Here is a 14,639-nt window from a genome sequence, read left to right on the forward strand (position 1 = left end):
GCACAGATGCTGACTTTTGTTTTGTATCCCTACCTCCTTGGGCTCAAGTGGATTTTGAGGCTGTTACTTCCACTATTGAAAAATTCAAAGACATATACTTCCCATGCCCACACAAGATAGAGGATAGCAGAAAGGGAAAGCAGGAAACAGGCCCAATATTACAGAAGGAAAGAGACTAAGGAAGAAATTTCTTGAAAGAATAATAACTCAGAAAGGCTACCATGCATACTAAGGAAGTTAAAGTGCTACACACATGCCCTGAACCAGGTGCATACTCAGAAAAAGCATGAGGGAAGTATAGAGTGTAGGTTTGCACTTCTGGAGGATCTCTGGGTTATATACAAGCAGGAGAGTAGGAGATGGCTGAGGCAGAGTTGTGGGTAACCTGGAGTAGTGTTGAAGCAGTGCCCCAGCTCAGAGCCATCAGACTACAAGAGTAGTTTTTTGTTTGTTTGTTTTTTTCTCTTCTTGGTTATAGGTATTTAAAGAAATATTTGTTAGGTCACTAGCTGGACAATGAGACTTCAGTGTTCACAGATGACAAGGAATACAGTCTTTTCAAAAATAATTTGGAAATGTCACTAAACAAATGGACAACTGCAGCCCTCAACTACCAACAACAGCATACCCTGGGAGAAGAGATAATCTGATATCCAGAGTTACCATACTATAATATTCAAAATGCCCAGTTTTCAAAAATAATTACAAGGCATACAAGGAAACAGAAAATTATGGCCCATTCACAGGAAAAAAACAACTGACAGAAACCATAACAGAAATCCAGACATTGTACTTACTAGACAAAGACTTTAAACCAGCTCTCTTAAGTAACATTCATGGGCTGGGTACAAATCCTATCTTTTTCACTAATTCCTATAAGATAATTAAGCCAGTTCCATTCTTTGGGCCTGTTTGTTTCCTCAGTATTTATACATTGAGAATGTCAGGCTAATTACTGGTCCCCAATTGGAACCCAGGGGACAATTTAGCCTAAAGATGTGTTGTAGCTGTCCCTCACAGTATTTCTTTTTTTTTTAAATGTGAATTACTTGTCAATACTTAAAAATATGGATATTTTTACATAAAATTAAATTCTTGTTTTCTTGAAAATACTGAAATATCTCAACACACTGGACTTCCTTCCTTCCTATACCTTAGCCCACTGATGAGAACCATCCAAGTCTTTTGCTCCCTTTAGATGGGGCATAGATTTCCCAGTTAGACAAAGGCCCCCATTTATCCCACTCTCAGACTGATTTACTCTTATTATCTGTCTTGGTCCTGTAAACATCTAATTCAGTCATTCCTGGCCAAAATGGGTCCTTTCAACTCTAAATCTACTTTGAGTTTAAGGTTTCACACAGGTGAAAAGTGTTCCCCAAGTGCAGCGAAGAAGAGATGCTATGTAATAAAAATCCAAGTAAAACTTTGTAACAGTGGGCTTCCTTATAAACAGGAAAGGTTTATTTTCTGTGACATCTGATCTGTTCAACTGCAAAAAAATTATGGTAATGATTTGATTAGCTCATCCTTTCATCCCTCTGCCTCCAGGCAGGCCTAAAACCAGAGAAATCTAAAATTTGAAAAAGAATATACATGCTGATGCAACCTGAGCAGGCTCTTAAATTTCTGACCAAACCCATGCCTTGTCATGCAGGCCTTGCCTACCAATAACTGGATGTATTTGTACAAAGTAGACAGCGATCTCTCTGCAGGCTATAGAACAGAGTCAGAACAAAAGTTCATTTTTACATGTTGACAAAGTAAAAATGCCTGTATAATTTTGAGTTAGAGCCTATCATTCAAAAGGAGGCCCCTCCACAGGGTTGAGGTTTACCATTTAGAGACACAATAATATCCCAACAGCCTGCTCTCAGCTTCCAATTAGGGAGACCAGGCCAGGAAAGCAGCTGAAGATGTCAATAGCTAGATAGCAAAACTGATATTCAGTAAGCTGTAATTTACTTAATCTGACCAACTTCTAAGAAGGTACTTCATCCCCTGCATGGCTCTGGTAAAGACATGTTGCCTCCAGTACAAAAGGGAGAACACACACACACATACATGTTATACACATGCAAAATGAAATTCTGAACAACTAAGAAGGCAAATATTTGACTGAGTAGAAGAAACATGTATCCAGAAATTTCTTATACAATAGCCAAAATGGTATCATACTCCCTATCTACAGGTATCCAGCATATCACAGGTTACAATGGATTTTCACAAGATTCAATTATCCCCATTTTGGAAGGAAAAAAACTGAGCTTCAAATATGTACAAGAAGCTGCTCAAGCTGCACAACTAATAACAGAACTGAAACAAGAATCTCAAACTCTACATTGTGTTTAATCTGATTAATATCAGTTAGGGCTAACTTGGACAATACCTCACAAAGTACCCTTGATTACTGTTCTAATACTGGGATGTTCATACAGCAATGAGACTTCCATTTACGGAATGAAGGTGCCTTGCTATATTAGTTACAAAATTTGTCCAATGATCTACAAAAGGGGTCCAGTTGGTATGGAGTTAGGCAAAAGTCTTTACTTTGCTATATGCTTTTATGTCACATGCCAAATCTAGTACTGATGTTCTCCATGTGCTACTGAATCTCAGCTCAGGATCAGTCTGGATAAACCAAGTAACTATCCTATAACATGGAGATATAGCATCCCAGGAAATAGCCCATCTCTGCCTACCAGCTACATCACTAATGAAGATTCAATAGATAAGTATGATTTATCACTATGTTCTACGTAGACATGTCAGAACTTGAATACCTCTAGAGAATGTTTTAGAAATGAAGGAGAAAAATAAAAGCCCATGATAATATACCAAATATGTAGAATACAGTTAGCAGTGTTCTTACAGTACCATTCTACCCTCAACCAAAAATCAATGTAGAGCAGCAATTTTCAACCAGTGGGCCATGACAAGCAAACTGGTGTGCTGCAATAATTTTTAAAAGAAGCAATACCTGACTATTTAGTCTGGGGAGCTAACATCTTTTCCCTTAAATTGTCAAATTAAAAAAAGACAACAGATAATACAACAATAGCTATCCAGTGTGAAAGAATCAAACTTATACCAATTTTTGTCAGACTGGCAAAAAATAAAACATATTTTGGTGTACCACAAAATGTTAGTAGTTTTTGTTGCCATGAGATGAAAAAGGTTGAAAATTACTTATGTAGAGGAATGAAGATAGCAAATTTATTTTAAAACTAGAGGCCTGGTGCACAAAATTTGTGAATGGGGGGAGTTGTCCCTCAGCCCAGCCTGTACCCTCTCCAATCTGGGACTCCTTGAGGGATGTCCAACTACCTGGTGGAATAAGGCATAAATGGGCAGTCAGACATCCCTCTCACAATCCAGGACTGCTAGCTCCCAACTCCTTGCCTGCCTGCCTTCCTGACTGCCCCTAATCACTTCTGCCTACCAGCCTGATCACCCCCTAACCACTCCCATGCTAGCCTGATTGATACCTAACTGCTCCCCTGCCAGACTGTTTGCTCCTAACTTCCCTCCCCTGCAGGCTTGGGTCCCCCCCAACTGCCCTTCCCTGTAGGCCTGGTCACTCCAACTTCCCTCCTCTGCCAGCTTGATCACCCCCAACTGCCTTCCCTTGCAGGCCTGGTCCATCCCAAATGCCTTCCCCTGCTGGCCTGATCACCCACAACTGCCCTCCCTTCCAGGCCTGGTCCCTCCCAACTGCCCTCCTGCCGGCCATCTTGTGGTAGCCATCTTGTGTTCACATGGGGGCAGGATCTTTGACCACATGGGGGCAGCCATCTTGTGTGTTGGAGTGATGGTATTACTCTTTTATTAGATAGGATAGAGACCTGGTGCATGGGTGAGGGCAGGCTGGTTTGCCCTGAAGTGTGTATCAGATTAGAACTGGGGTTCCCTTTGGGGTGTGGCGTGGCCTGGGTGAAGGGCCTGTGGTAGTTTGCAGGCTATCCATGCCCCCCCCCCACCTTGCTACTCAAGCAGAGGCTCTGGTATCTGGGATTTTATTTATCTTCTACAGTTGAAACTTTGTAGCCTGAAATGAAGCCAAGCCTCCTGCTTGCTCTGTGGTAGCAGCCATTTCTGTTGGAATTTATGTATCTTCTATATTTGAAATTTTGTAGCCTTAAGCGAAGGCCAAGGCAGGCCAGGGCAGGCAGAAAGCTTGGCTTCTTCTATTGCCAGCGAAACCCAAGCCTCCCTCCTGCTTTCTCTGTGGCCACAGCCATCTTGGTTGGGTTAATTTGCATAGTTGCTCCTGATTGTCTGGTGGGTGTGGCTTGTTGGCATAGCAGAGTGGTGGTTAATTTGCATATTATTCTTATTGGACAGGATATCTACTAGTTCTGTGCGCTTCCTGGACTTGTAAGTCTAATTCAGCAATTGGGGGAAGTTTTCTGTCACTATTTCTTTCAGTATGTTTTCGATATCTTGCTCTCTCTCATCTTCTGGCACCCCCATAATTCTGATGTTGGTTTGCTTGAAGTTGTCCCAGAGGTTTCTTACATGATCTTCAACTTTCTGGATTCACTTGCCTTCTTGCTTCTGCGGAGGAGTGTCTTCTGGCTCTTTATGTTCCAAATCTTTTACTTGATTCTTGCTATCTTCCATTCTGTTTTTAGGACTCTGTATACTATTTTTTTTATTTCAGACAATGTGTTCTTTATTTCTTGTTGATCCCTTATTATTTCTTGTTGATTTCTTATTATTTCTAGTTGATCCCTTTTCATATCCTCATAGGTCTTATCTATTTTAGGAAATTCTTGAAAAAACCTTATAAGCGTGGTTTTGAACTCTATATCCAATCACTTTTTGTCCTCCATTTCTTTCGTTTGTGATCTGTTTCCTTGTCTCGGCATTTTCACAGCTTCCCTGAGTTGGTAGCCTTAAAGGTCTCTGTGTTCTGCTTGGATGGGGCGGTGTTTCAGGGTGGAGCCTACAGCCTTGGCTTCTGTCAGCCACGCCCTATGCGGATCCTGAGTTTCAGCGTTTCTCAGGGTCCTTAGGTACTCGCTGCAAGCACCTCTGAGAGTGAGGTGCCCTCGAGTTTCACCTGCTACCAAACAGTCTAGTCTCTCCCCCAATGAGCCCGGAACTGGGGTTCAGTTCAGTTGGAAGTGGAGTTGGAGGTGGTGTTCAGAGCAGTCTGGAGCTTTTGTCTCCTTCCTGCCAGGGCAATCCCACAGCACAGCCAACCGTCTGTTCTCTGGGCACAATGTGCGTGCCTCCAGGACCTCCTTTCGCTGCTCCCCTGGGGTTCCGCCTTACAGCCCAGCTCCCTCTGTATGAGCCTGGGTCCCTGGGGTCTGGCCTAGAACTGGGGTTCAGAGCAGTCGGAACTGGGGCTCAGCACAGTCCCGAGCTTTTATCTCCTTCCCGCTGCTAGGAAACGCAGGCACTCAGCCTCCCCCTCCTCTCCGGCTCCGTCCTCTCTGTGTGCAACGTGTCTTCGTACCTTAGGCTTTTACAGCTCCTCTGATTTTCCTTCTGGTTTTCTCTTTCCTTCTTGTTGTAGAATTTCCAGTCAGTCAACTTTCCTGTAGTTCTGGGTAATGTCCATTTTATATTTTAGTTGTATTTTATTGAAATTGTTGTGTGCAGCTGCGGTTAGGTGTTTACCTGTGTAGCCATCTTGGATTCCTCCTCCATAACCTCCATATTTTAATCCCTTGACTATCACACAATGTTACTAGAAATGTAAACCTACATGTAAACACTCATTCATGAGAACTGAAAGGTCTACCTAGGAGCCATTATTCACATCATTCATGCCAACAGCAGCCTACCCCAATTTTCTTTCATTGGCAATACCATAACAGCCTAAGTTCTATAATACTTCCCTTCAGCAATCTGAAGACCATTAGAGTATTACTAAAACAAACAAAAAGTTATAGAATAATCAAATTCTCATTCTGAATGCAATCTGAGGCAACAGGGAATGCTTAGTTTCTAACAGAATAATTACTGGTATAGTAGACAGAGTATTAAAGCTCTAAGTTATGATTTAGGCTCTTTCATTAACAATCCTGATCTATTATTGTGCTATTTTATGCTATCTCATGCAATAGCAATTAGTCACATATGGCTAACAATCAGCTGAAATGTGATTAGTGTGAATTGAGATGTGCTGTAAATATAGGATACTCACCAGATTTCAAAGACTTAGTAAATATATATATACACCGTATTTTCCGGCGTATAAGACGACTTTTGAAACGAAAAAAAAGTCAACCGAAAATCGGGGGCAAAAGACCAAAATCGCACAAAAATTACCTGCAGATCTTGACAGCAAAGTAAGTCTTTTCTTTGAAGTGGGGGGTAGCCTTATACAGTGAATATAGGCCTAAACCTATGTTTTAACTGTAAAATTAGGGGGTTGTCTTATACACCAGAAAATAATTTTGTAGTGATAGTGTATTATATTATACTGGAGGCCCATTGCATGATATTTGTGCAAGAATAAGCCTTCCTTCCCCTGGCTTCACTCCCAGCTGCCCGGGAGCCAGCACATCCCTGCTCCCTGGCCACCCAGGAGCTGGCAAGTCCTCGCTTCTGTCTGGAGCACTGCTCCTGTAGCTCCCTCTGCCACCCTCCTTCCCACACATAGCAGGCATCCCACCTCTCCCAGCTGTTCTGTGCTTGCATATGCAATTTAACCCATCATTTTTGTTGGGTTAATTTGCATACTCACACTGATTGGCTATGGCTGTACATTCAATTTACATGTTTGTCTATTTTTTCCCCCATTTTTTATTAAGGTATTATATATGTACATATCTTACCATTGCCCCTTCCCACTCCCATAAATGCCCTCCCTCCCCAGAGTTTTGTATCCATTGGTTATGGTTATATGTATGCATTTAAGCCCTTCAGTTGATCTCTTATCTCCCCCATATCTCCCTACCCTCCCCGACTAGAGGCCCTATGCATGAAATTCATGCAAGAGTAGGCCTTTACAGCCCCAGCTGCGTTGGCTGTCACAGCCCTCCAGTACAAAAGGCTTCATCTGGAAGGTTGTCTAGAAGGACATTCAGACAGTCATTCTGCTGTTCTGCAGTTTGGTCGATTTGCATATTATGCTTTTATTATTATGGATATTATATGATAGTATTTTGAATAGATTGGATTAAATAAAATAGACTAAAATTAATTTCACTTTTACCTTTTTTTAAACTTTTTTTTTAGTGTGGCTAGTAGAAAATTTTTAATTATATGTGTGGCTTGCATTTGTGTCTCACAATATAGTTCTACTGGGCTGTGCTTGTCTAGAACAATTGTTCTCAATATTAAAGATTCTGTCTTGACCAGCCTGGAACCTAGGTTTTAGTGTTTGTTTTTTAAACTACTCAAGGGAATAATTTCATTGGGCAACTGAGAACCAATAGACTAGACTCTATATTATGTATTCTTGGGCCAGTCAATGGCGTTCTTAAACATTAGAATCAGCCAATCCAAGTGGCTGCTTCAATTTTGCTCAGAGGAACACTCCTCCTGGCCTTGAATGTAGCAGCATCAATACCAGCTCATTTATATTATAAAGCCTGGCTCTGTCATTTGCCTCCCAGAGCCATTCTGCCTTGCTCAATCATTTTGTCCCACCCCTTGAGGTACTGTTTATTACAAAAATAAAATTTCACTAAAAGTGAAATACATTTGGATTTGGGTGACATTGTCACAAGGTGCAATTTAATCCTTCTTTTAAAGAGGGCGGGCTGTCATTCTAAGACACACAAGCTGTTTGTATACAGGGCCTCAAAGACCCATGGCTATTGATGTGCTCTTTTTTACTACCCCTGGGGTCATCAATGAACAAAGCTGAGCTGAGAAACAGATGGCATGTGAAAACCCTGGTGAAAGATGCCACATATATAGATAAAGAAGATTGGATATTTCATTAGGACATTCTCAGGGCAGAGGGGATAAGAGGTCACTTTGTCCACTTCTCTGTTTCTGACAAGTGCCCTCAGCTAAATCGTTCCAACCAGTTAACCGTGCTTCCTAGGTTTGCACCCTCCAAGGAAGGAGACTTATTCCAACCAATATGACCAGCCTTAATATATAGATCTTTTTGGATCTAATAAGGAGTTGGTAGTGATGAGGATGAGGATAAAGATGATAATTAAGTATATTAGCATTTTTCAAGTACCCACTATATACCAAGCACTGTGCTAAACACTTTACTCATATATGTGGTTTTATTTAATCATTGTAAAAAGTCTGCTATTCCTATTGTTCAGATGAGAAAATTGGGTCTCAGAGAGGTGAAAAGTCTTACCAAACGCCATAGAGCTAGAAGGTATGATAATAAAACTGAGACAACCTCTCAGTTGTCTGATTCAAAATACCCTGCCCCTTCCTTCATGCCACACAGCTGTCATTCTAATCTCGAGGCCCTTCATCATCCAAAAGTCGAAACCACTCTGATCTTTGGTTTGGGTCAGGACTTGATCCTTATTTTACAGAAGAAATTAACAGAAGGTGATAGGCTGTGGTAAGGATAATGGTAAGACATCCTTACATGACATGGGTACTTTGGTGGTCACAAAGTTGTAGTTTTTTTTTGTTGTTTGTTTTACATGTATTTTCTCATTCATTATGACATCCCCGAGCATGAAAGTATTGCCAAGATCATTTTGTGGATGGGGAAAATCAGAGCTCATAATACCCAAAGATCAGATTCAAGCACTTACTTCTTAGATATGGTCAAAAGCTGGTCACCAGGCCAATGCTCTTTTCCCATATCATCTTACTAATTGGTGACCCAGAAGAAGTATTATAGTAACTGCTAAAGGAGCCCGCTTTCAATAGTTCCTTTTGTTAAGGGCCAGGTTCTTCATGGTACAATGTAAAATGGGCCAAGCCTTTGCAAGCCCAATCAGGCTGATTGCTTCCCACCCACAGCACATCTTAAATACCAGTCGCTTGAGTCTCTTGTAAAAAGTAAGTTTTCAATCAGTAAACTATAGCCCCTGAGAAAATAAGGAGCCCACACTCATACATTAACAACTGAATACAATCCTGAGACAATACATAGGTGTGTTCACACTTCCCAAATTGAGAGAAAGAAAGAAGAGTAAGGAGGAGAAAGGAGGGGAGAGATATGTAAAAAGAAAGAATGAAAAAGAGGAGACAAGGACAAAAAAAGACAGCAGAAAATAAGAGAGGTAAGAAAGTAAAATTCACAGAAATATGGTTTTAAAAGGTCTTAAAAAAAACATCAAGGCCAAAAGGGAAATGATTTGTATAAAGTCACAGCAGGAGGCAGTAGGTGGGGATTGTTAAAATAAAAAAGAAACAAATTAAAAGTTTCAAAATTAGAAAGTAAAAAAATTAAAGGAAGCCTAGGTCTTGGGTAGGAGACCACAAAAAGAAGTAAAATGTGAGAGGAGGAGCCTCCATGAGATAAATGACCAATAGAACAGGGGCTGGTGAGGGGAAATCCGGGGGCAGGCAGCCAAGGAGACAGGAGAGGAGAGTGAAGGCTGACACTCACCCTCACAAAGCTGGCAGGAAACCATCCCTCCTCATCGTCGATCTGGCCCCACCACCAATCCTTGTTGGAAGCATCCAAGACTTTGATGACGTCGCCAGCCTTAAATGCCAACTCCCGGTTGGCCATGGTGACGTGATCCCATACTGCCTCAGCACTAACGATGGAATCTCCAGTGATCAGCTTAGGAGACAAAATGAGAATGTTTTCAGTCCACACAGCTGGCTATCTTACTTGCCCCCTTATCCCACCCACAAAGCTCTACTACTTTATGGGGAGTCACATACTAGTGGTAAAGACTGGGGGTAAGAGAGATGGCACTGGAAGTATAAGCACCACTAAACTATAAGGCAAACAATACTGTCAACTACATTAGCCAGTGAGTGGGATGACCCAGAATGTGAATATGGACTACATAGGCCTCATGTTTTTATCCCTACTCATTATCTCCTCCCCCAGTGAAGAAAGAAAGCACCCGTCCATCTCTCCTTGGAGTTTCAAGGCATCTGAAGCTCTGGAAGGGGTAGAGAGACTGAAATCCATGCTAAAATGAGGCTTGAGAACATTTGCTCAAAATTCTCTGCACTCCTCTCCCTTTCCTTCTCTTCACTGTAACTGACCAACTGAGAGTTGGTGGTACATTTTTAACACCACTGTATCCCACCCCCAGAGGTTACAGACCATGGCATTCCTCACATACAATGGACCCCAGTCCTGCAGCCTCCTGGTTGCCACCCACACATGATGCCATCAGAGAGGTCATGGGTTTGAAAGAATATGGCTTTCTGTGATGACTTGCCCCAAAGAAACTCAACCTTGGCACAGATTCAATCAGTGATTTGTACAACCACCCTATGATACACATAGAGAGGTGTAGGTTGATTTCTGCATTTAATAGATGGCAAAACTGAGCCAGGGGAAATTAAGGGGTGAGCTCAGGGTCACCCAGCAAGGCTGGGGTTGTGAACAAACCCTAACACTGGTCATTAAACTTTGTGGTCATTAGGACTGGGCTCCACATAGCATCAGGCAGACATCTATCTCTCTGACACATGAACACACACATGAACATGTTCACAACACTCATCTAATGAGGATGGGGTAGAGAAATAGTATGCCTCTTTCTGGCTACCATCCTGTTCACTGTATTATTTGTTCTCTTTTTTCCTTAACTGGTTTCTGCCAGCATGGTCCATGAGTCTCCCTGGCATTTGCAGAAACAGATTCCAGAATAGAGAACATATGGCCTGTCAGGCAAAGGATTCAAATACTCTCTCCATAGCAATGAATAGCTGAACATTTCCTCTAGCAGTCACCTTTTTCATCAGTCTGCTTTGAGGAAGGACTAATTTCCCAAGGCAACATGGCTCTTGACAAAACAGTTCAAAGACAACAGAAACAGGATATGGAACATAATATCCTGTCACATAGGTCTACCTTCCAACATACCAGCCAGAAAATAACACTATTGGTCAGCTCCTGCCTCATGCATCCTTCATTGCTCAAGTTTCTAGCTATTGTGCCTTCCAGAGAAGGTAAGGTATGGTGGAGCTCCTCAGCATGGATGTAAAAGAGATTTCCAATAGGACCTTTTATAGCACCACCTTTCAAGTACCTCATGATTTACTGTTTACAAAGTGCTTTCAAATCTACTGCATCACATGATCCTTCCTGAATGAACTGTTTCCATATTTATTAATATGGAATATTATGGGATAAAGATGAAGAAACAGGTTCAAAGAGGCGGCCTGGCCCTTTGGCTAATCACACAAGCAATAAATTATGGAGTCTTATAACCCATCATACTGCACTACCAATGTTTACTAATTAGCTATACTGCATTCATATAACTCCATCCATAATATCATAAACCAGATGGCTCCTATTCTTAAAGAACTCAAACAAAGAGAGTTGAACAGCCACCGTCAATGATGCTCCCACCTATGAGGAGATTTATTTTTATGTTGAACTTGCTTTTTTCTAACTACACTAGAAGTCAATTTCTTCTTGTTCTCGTCTCAGTGGAGAATTGCTGATCACTGGCCTCAATAAAGTAAATCATTATAGAAAAGTCTCTATAGGTACATATAACACCAACTCAGAGCATCATGAAGGTTTGTGGTTTAAAGCTACACCCTTGGCTTTTTACCAAGGGTCAAAAGAATATATTAGTATCAATTACCAACACCCTGTTCAGGATGCTATCTGTGGTGCTGTTTGAGGACCCCTAAGCCCAAATCTGGTTGATTTCACTGTCTGTGCTCTTTCTACAGTGGACTTTTCTTATTAGGGACTCTTTGCTCAGGAGCAGTTGCCTCACTCTTATACCCATTTAGTCCAGTTGACTTGTCTGGGACCTCAGGCCAGATAGCCCAGCTATGCCCTGGTCAAACCAATCCAGTACCCAGTGGCCACAAACCAATGGGCAAACCTACTGTCAAGACCTACTTGGAATCAATTATAGTCAGAACTATATAGCATTTTAAAGATCATCACCCATCAACCATCATTTTGTAAATCAGGTATACTATAGCAGATGTGACCTGTTTATGGTCATCATGTGGACCTATTTCTGGACCTATTTTGCCCCAATATAACACTGTATATAGAGGAGGCAGAAAAAATCAACTGGATTTAGGACCTTGCTCTACTTCTTGCTAAAGATATAATAATAATGATGTTGATATAAAGTACTTACTAGTAATAGGTCAGTCTCTATTCTAAGCACTTTACACACCTTAACTCACTTAAGACTCGCAACAACCCTTTAAGGAGATACTAATATTATTACTATCTTACAGATGAAAAAACTAAAGCTCAGAGAGGTTGTTCACATTTACACAGCCAACAAGTATTGAAGCCATAATTAAAATGCTGACTCACTCTAGCTCTAAAAATTATGCTTCCTCTGAGCCTCAGTTTATTCACCTGATAAATGGAAATTCTATATCCCCACTTATTTCATGAGCTGTAAAACACTGAATCAAGAGTTGACAGATGTGTGTTCATATAATGAGAGTAGGATTAACCTGAAAGAGATGCTAGGTGTATAGGGCACCTGTGCTCTCTATTCACAAATATAAGCAGGAGTCAAGTGATGCTTCCCCCCACCATCCTCTGAGTTCTTTTAACAGTTAACTAAATTGGGGCTGGAAGTTGGTTTTAAATCTCTTTTTGTGTGTACAGGATTGATTTTTAACTTGCTACACTTTTCCCCCCACAAATAAGCACTTTTCTCTGCTCATCCATTTATCATCCAACTCTCAATCAAGTGAACTCCCACTAGGTGTAGGGCTCTACTTACTGTGATTCAGTCATTGTCCTTACTAATGTCAAATGCTCTTTGAGTACCATCAGTGAATTCCCTTCAAGGAGTATGCAGAAGTCATTAAGGGCAGGTAAACCTGGCTTCAATTTCTGGGCTTTGCTACTTTAGAAAGCAGCAGTGACAAAGGGAGATGAAGAACAGACAAAAAGCCAGAAAAACAAACCAAAATAAATGTTTAGCATGTAATTGGAATATAAAAAAATACAATACCTGCCTCACAGGCAGAATTATAGACAGGGTGAACTGAGTGCTGAATGTCCAGTGACTAGTACAAAACCTATATATGCTGGTCTAGTTCAAGATTTCAGAGGAAGGAAGGATCATATGTGCTTACTGGACTCTAGAAGTGTTGAGGGGCACTTGATACAGGCTTTAAAAATGAATAGGATTATAAAATATACAAAAGGGAACAGGAAGGGTATTTGAGGCAGAGGAATGACATTAAAGTCTCAGAGGTGAAGACTATGTGAGCTTTGATGGCAAATGCAGAAGTTTAAAAAAGGCTGGAAAAGGGCAGTTGGGGGTGGAAGGATGGCTGAAAAGGTGGGCTGGAGTCTGTATGAAGGTTCTTAAATCTAGCTTTAGGAAAATGAGGAAGTCCAAATTGATTTGGTGTGTGTGGGGGGGAGGGGGGGATTCAATCCTAAACATGATCATTAAAACATGAGGGTAAGTTACTCTACAATGCTAGCTTAGGAGGGGAAGAAAGATGACAAATATTCTCTTTAATTTGTAGACTGTAGGGGCCAGCAATATATGCAGGTAGGTTTCAAGGTCAAGAGAGGTTATAGGAAATAGCTATACAGGTTTAGGAGTCCATGGCCCAGAAGAAATTGTGGAGACCAAAGAAATTTGCCCTGGAAGAAAATGCTTAGAAAGAAGTCCAGAAACCTAGGGCAACAACAACAATGGGAGGTAAGGATAAAAAGAATATCCAGAGAAACAAAACTAAATAGAGCTGTCATCACATAATTAGAATGCCAAGGAAAACAATCTCACAAAAGCCAAGGTCAAGAGTTTCAAGCAGCAGGATCTGATCAAATTATCAAATGGTACAAAATATAAGAAAGAAAAGCCAAGAAAAGGCCATTTGAGAGTAGTTAAGTCAGGGGTTAAATGCTTTATTTTAAAAAAACTGGTTTATATCCCTCCCCCAACCCAAAGTCCAAATTCCCCATCTGTTCCAATCCCTTCAGCCTACAAGCCCAACATAAACCCAGGAGGTACAACTGGTTCACTCCATGAAGGTACCAAAATGGCTCTGAGCCTTGGGACAGTGCTGTTGTGACTTCTAAGAAAATAATTCCCAATCCCTAGGACATTTCAGATGTAGTAATTGTAAGTTGGTTCTTGCTCAGACTTGCTAGTGAGTGGGACACACAGTGTTCCGCAATCCCACACTAAAGCCACTTTTGGATATGAATAAAAAGATGGGGATGGAGAAGAGTCATAATATAATTTATAAAGAAGGAATGAGCTCTTATTCCTTTTTATTTAATTTCCCCAAACAATCCTCATTTCAAATATTCTATCCCATTGATTCTAAAAATATATACATATGTTATCAGACCCATGAACCCTGACTTTTAACCTGGAAATATGTACACCATACCCCGGAGACATTCAGAATTTGTGGTTTCTGATCAACAAGGCATGCATCTACAGCTAACTTGGAATAGCCAGTGAGCCCTTTCAGCAGGAAGGAAAGAAGACAGTGATCCCATGCCACCCCATAAGTTTGGTTCCCTGCCTGTCTATAACGCCTTTCTCAGTGGTTGGTATGTCTGAAATAAAGGATTTGGGGTCATG

General features: G+C 41.1%; 1 protein-coding gene across 10 annotated transcripts in view; it reads right to left on the reverse strand.

Moving 5' to 3' along the window:
* Positions 1–14,639, reverse strand: part of ARHGEF9 (Cdc42 guanine nucleotide exchange factor 9) — a 314,280-nt gene that overhangs the window by 111,735 nt on the left and 187,906 nt on the right. For 7 of the 10 annotated variants that reach the window (XM_045582383.1, XM_045582382.1, XM_036439896.2 and 4 more), the window contains one exon: positions 9,506–9,685. The exons of the other annotated variants lie outside the window; for them this stretch is intronic. In XM_045582383.1, coding sequence (XP_045438339.1) covers positions 9,506–9,685 — 180 coding nt within the window. The remainder of the gene's footprint in view (positions 1–9,505; positions 9,686–14,639) is intronic. 10 annotated transcript variants of the gene reach the window in all.

The sequence above is a fragment of the Pipistrellus kuhlii genome, unplaced genomic scaffold (genome assembly GCF_014108245.1).
Source record: "Pipistrellus kuhlii isolate mPipKuh1 unplaced genomic scaffold, mPipKuh1.p scaffold_m20_p_16, whole genome shotgun sequence".
NCBI classification, from domain to species: domain Eukaryota; kingdom Metazoa; phylum Chordata; class Mammalia; order Chiroptera; family Vespertilionidae; genus Pipistrellus; species Pipistrellus kuhlii.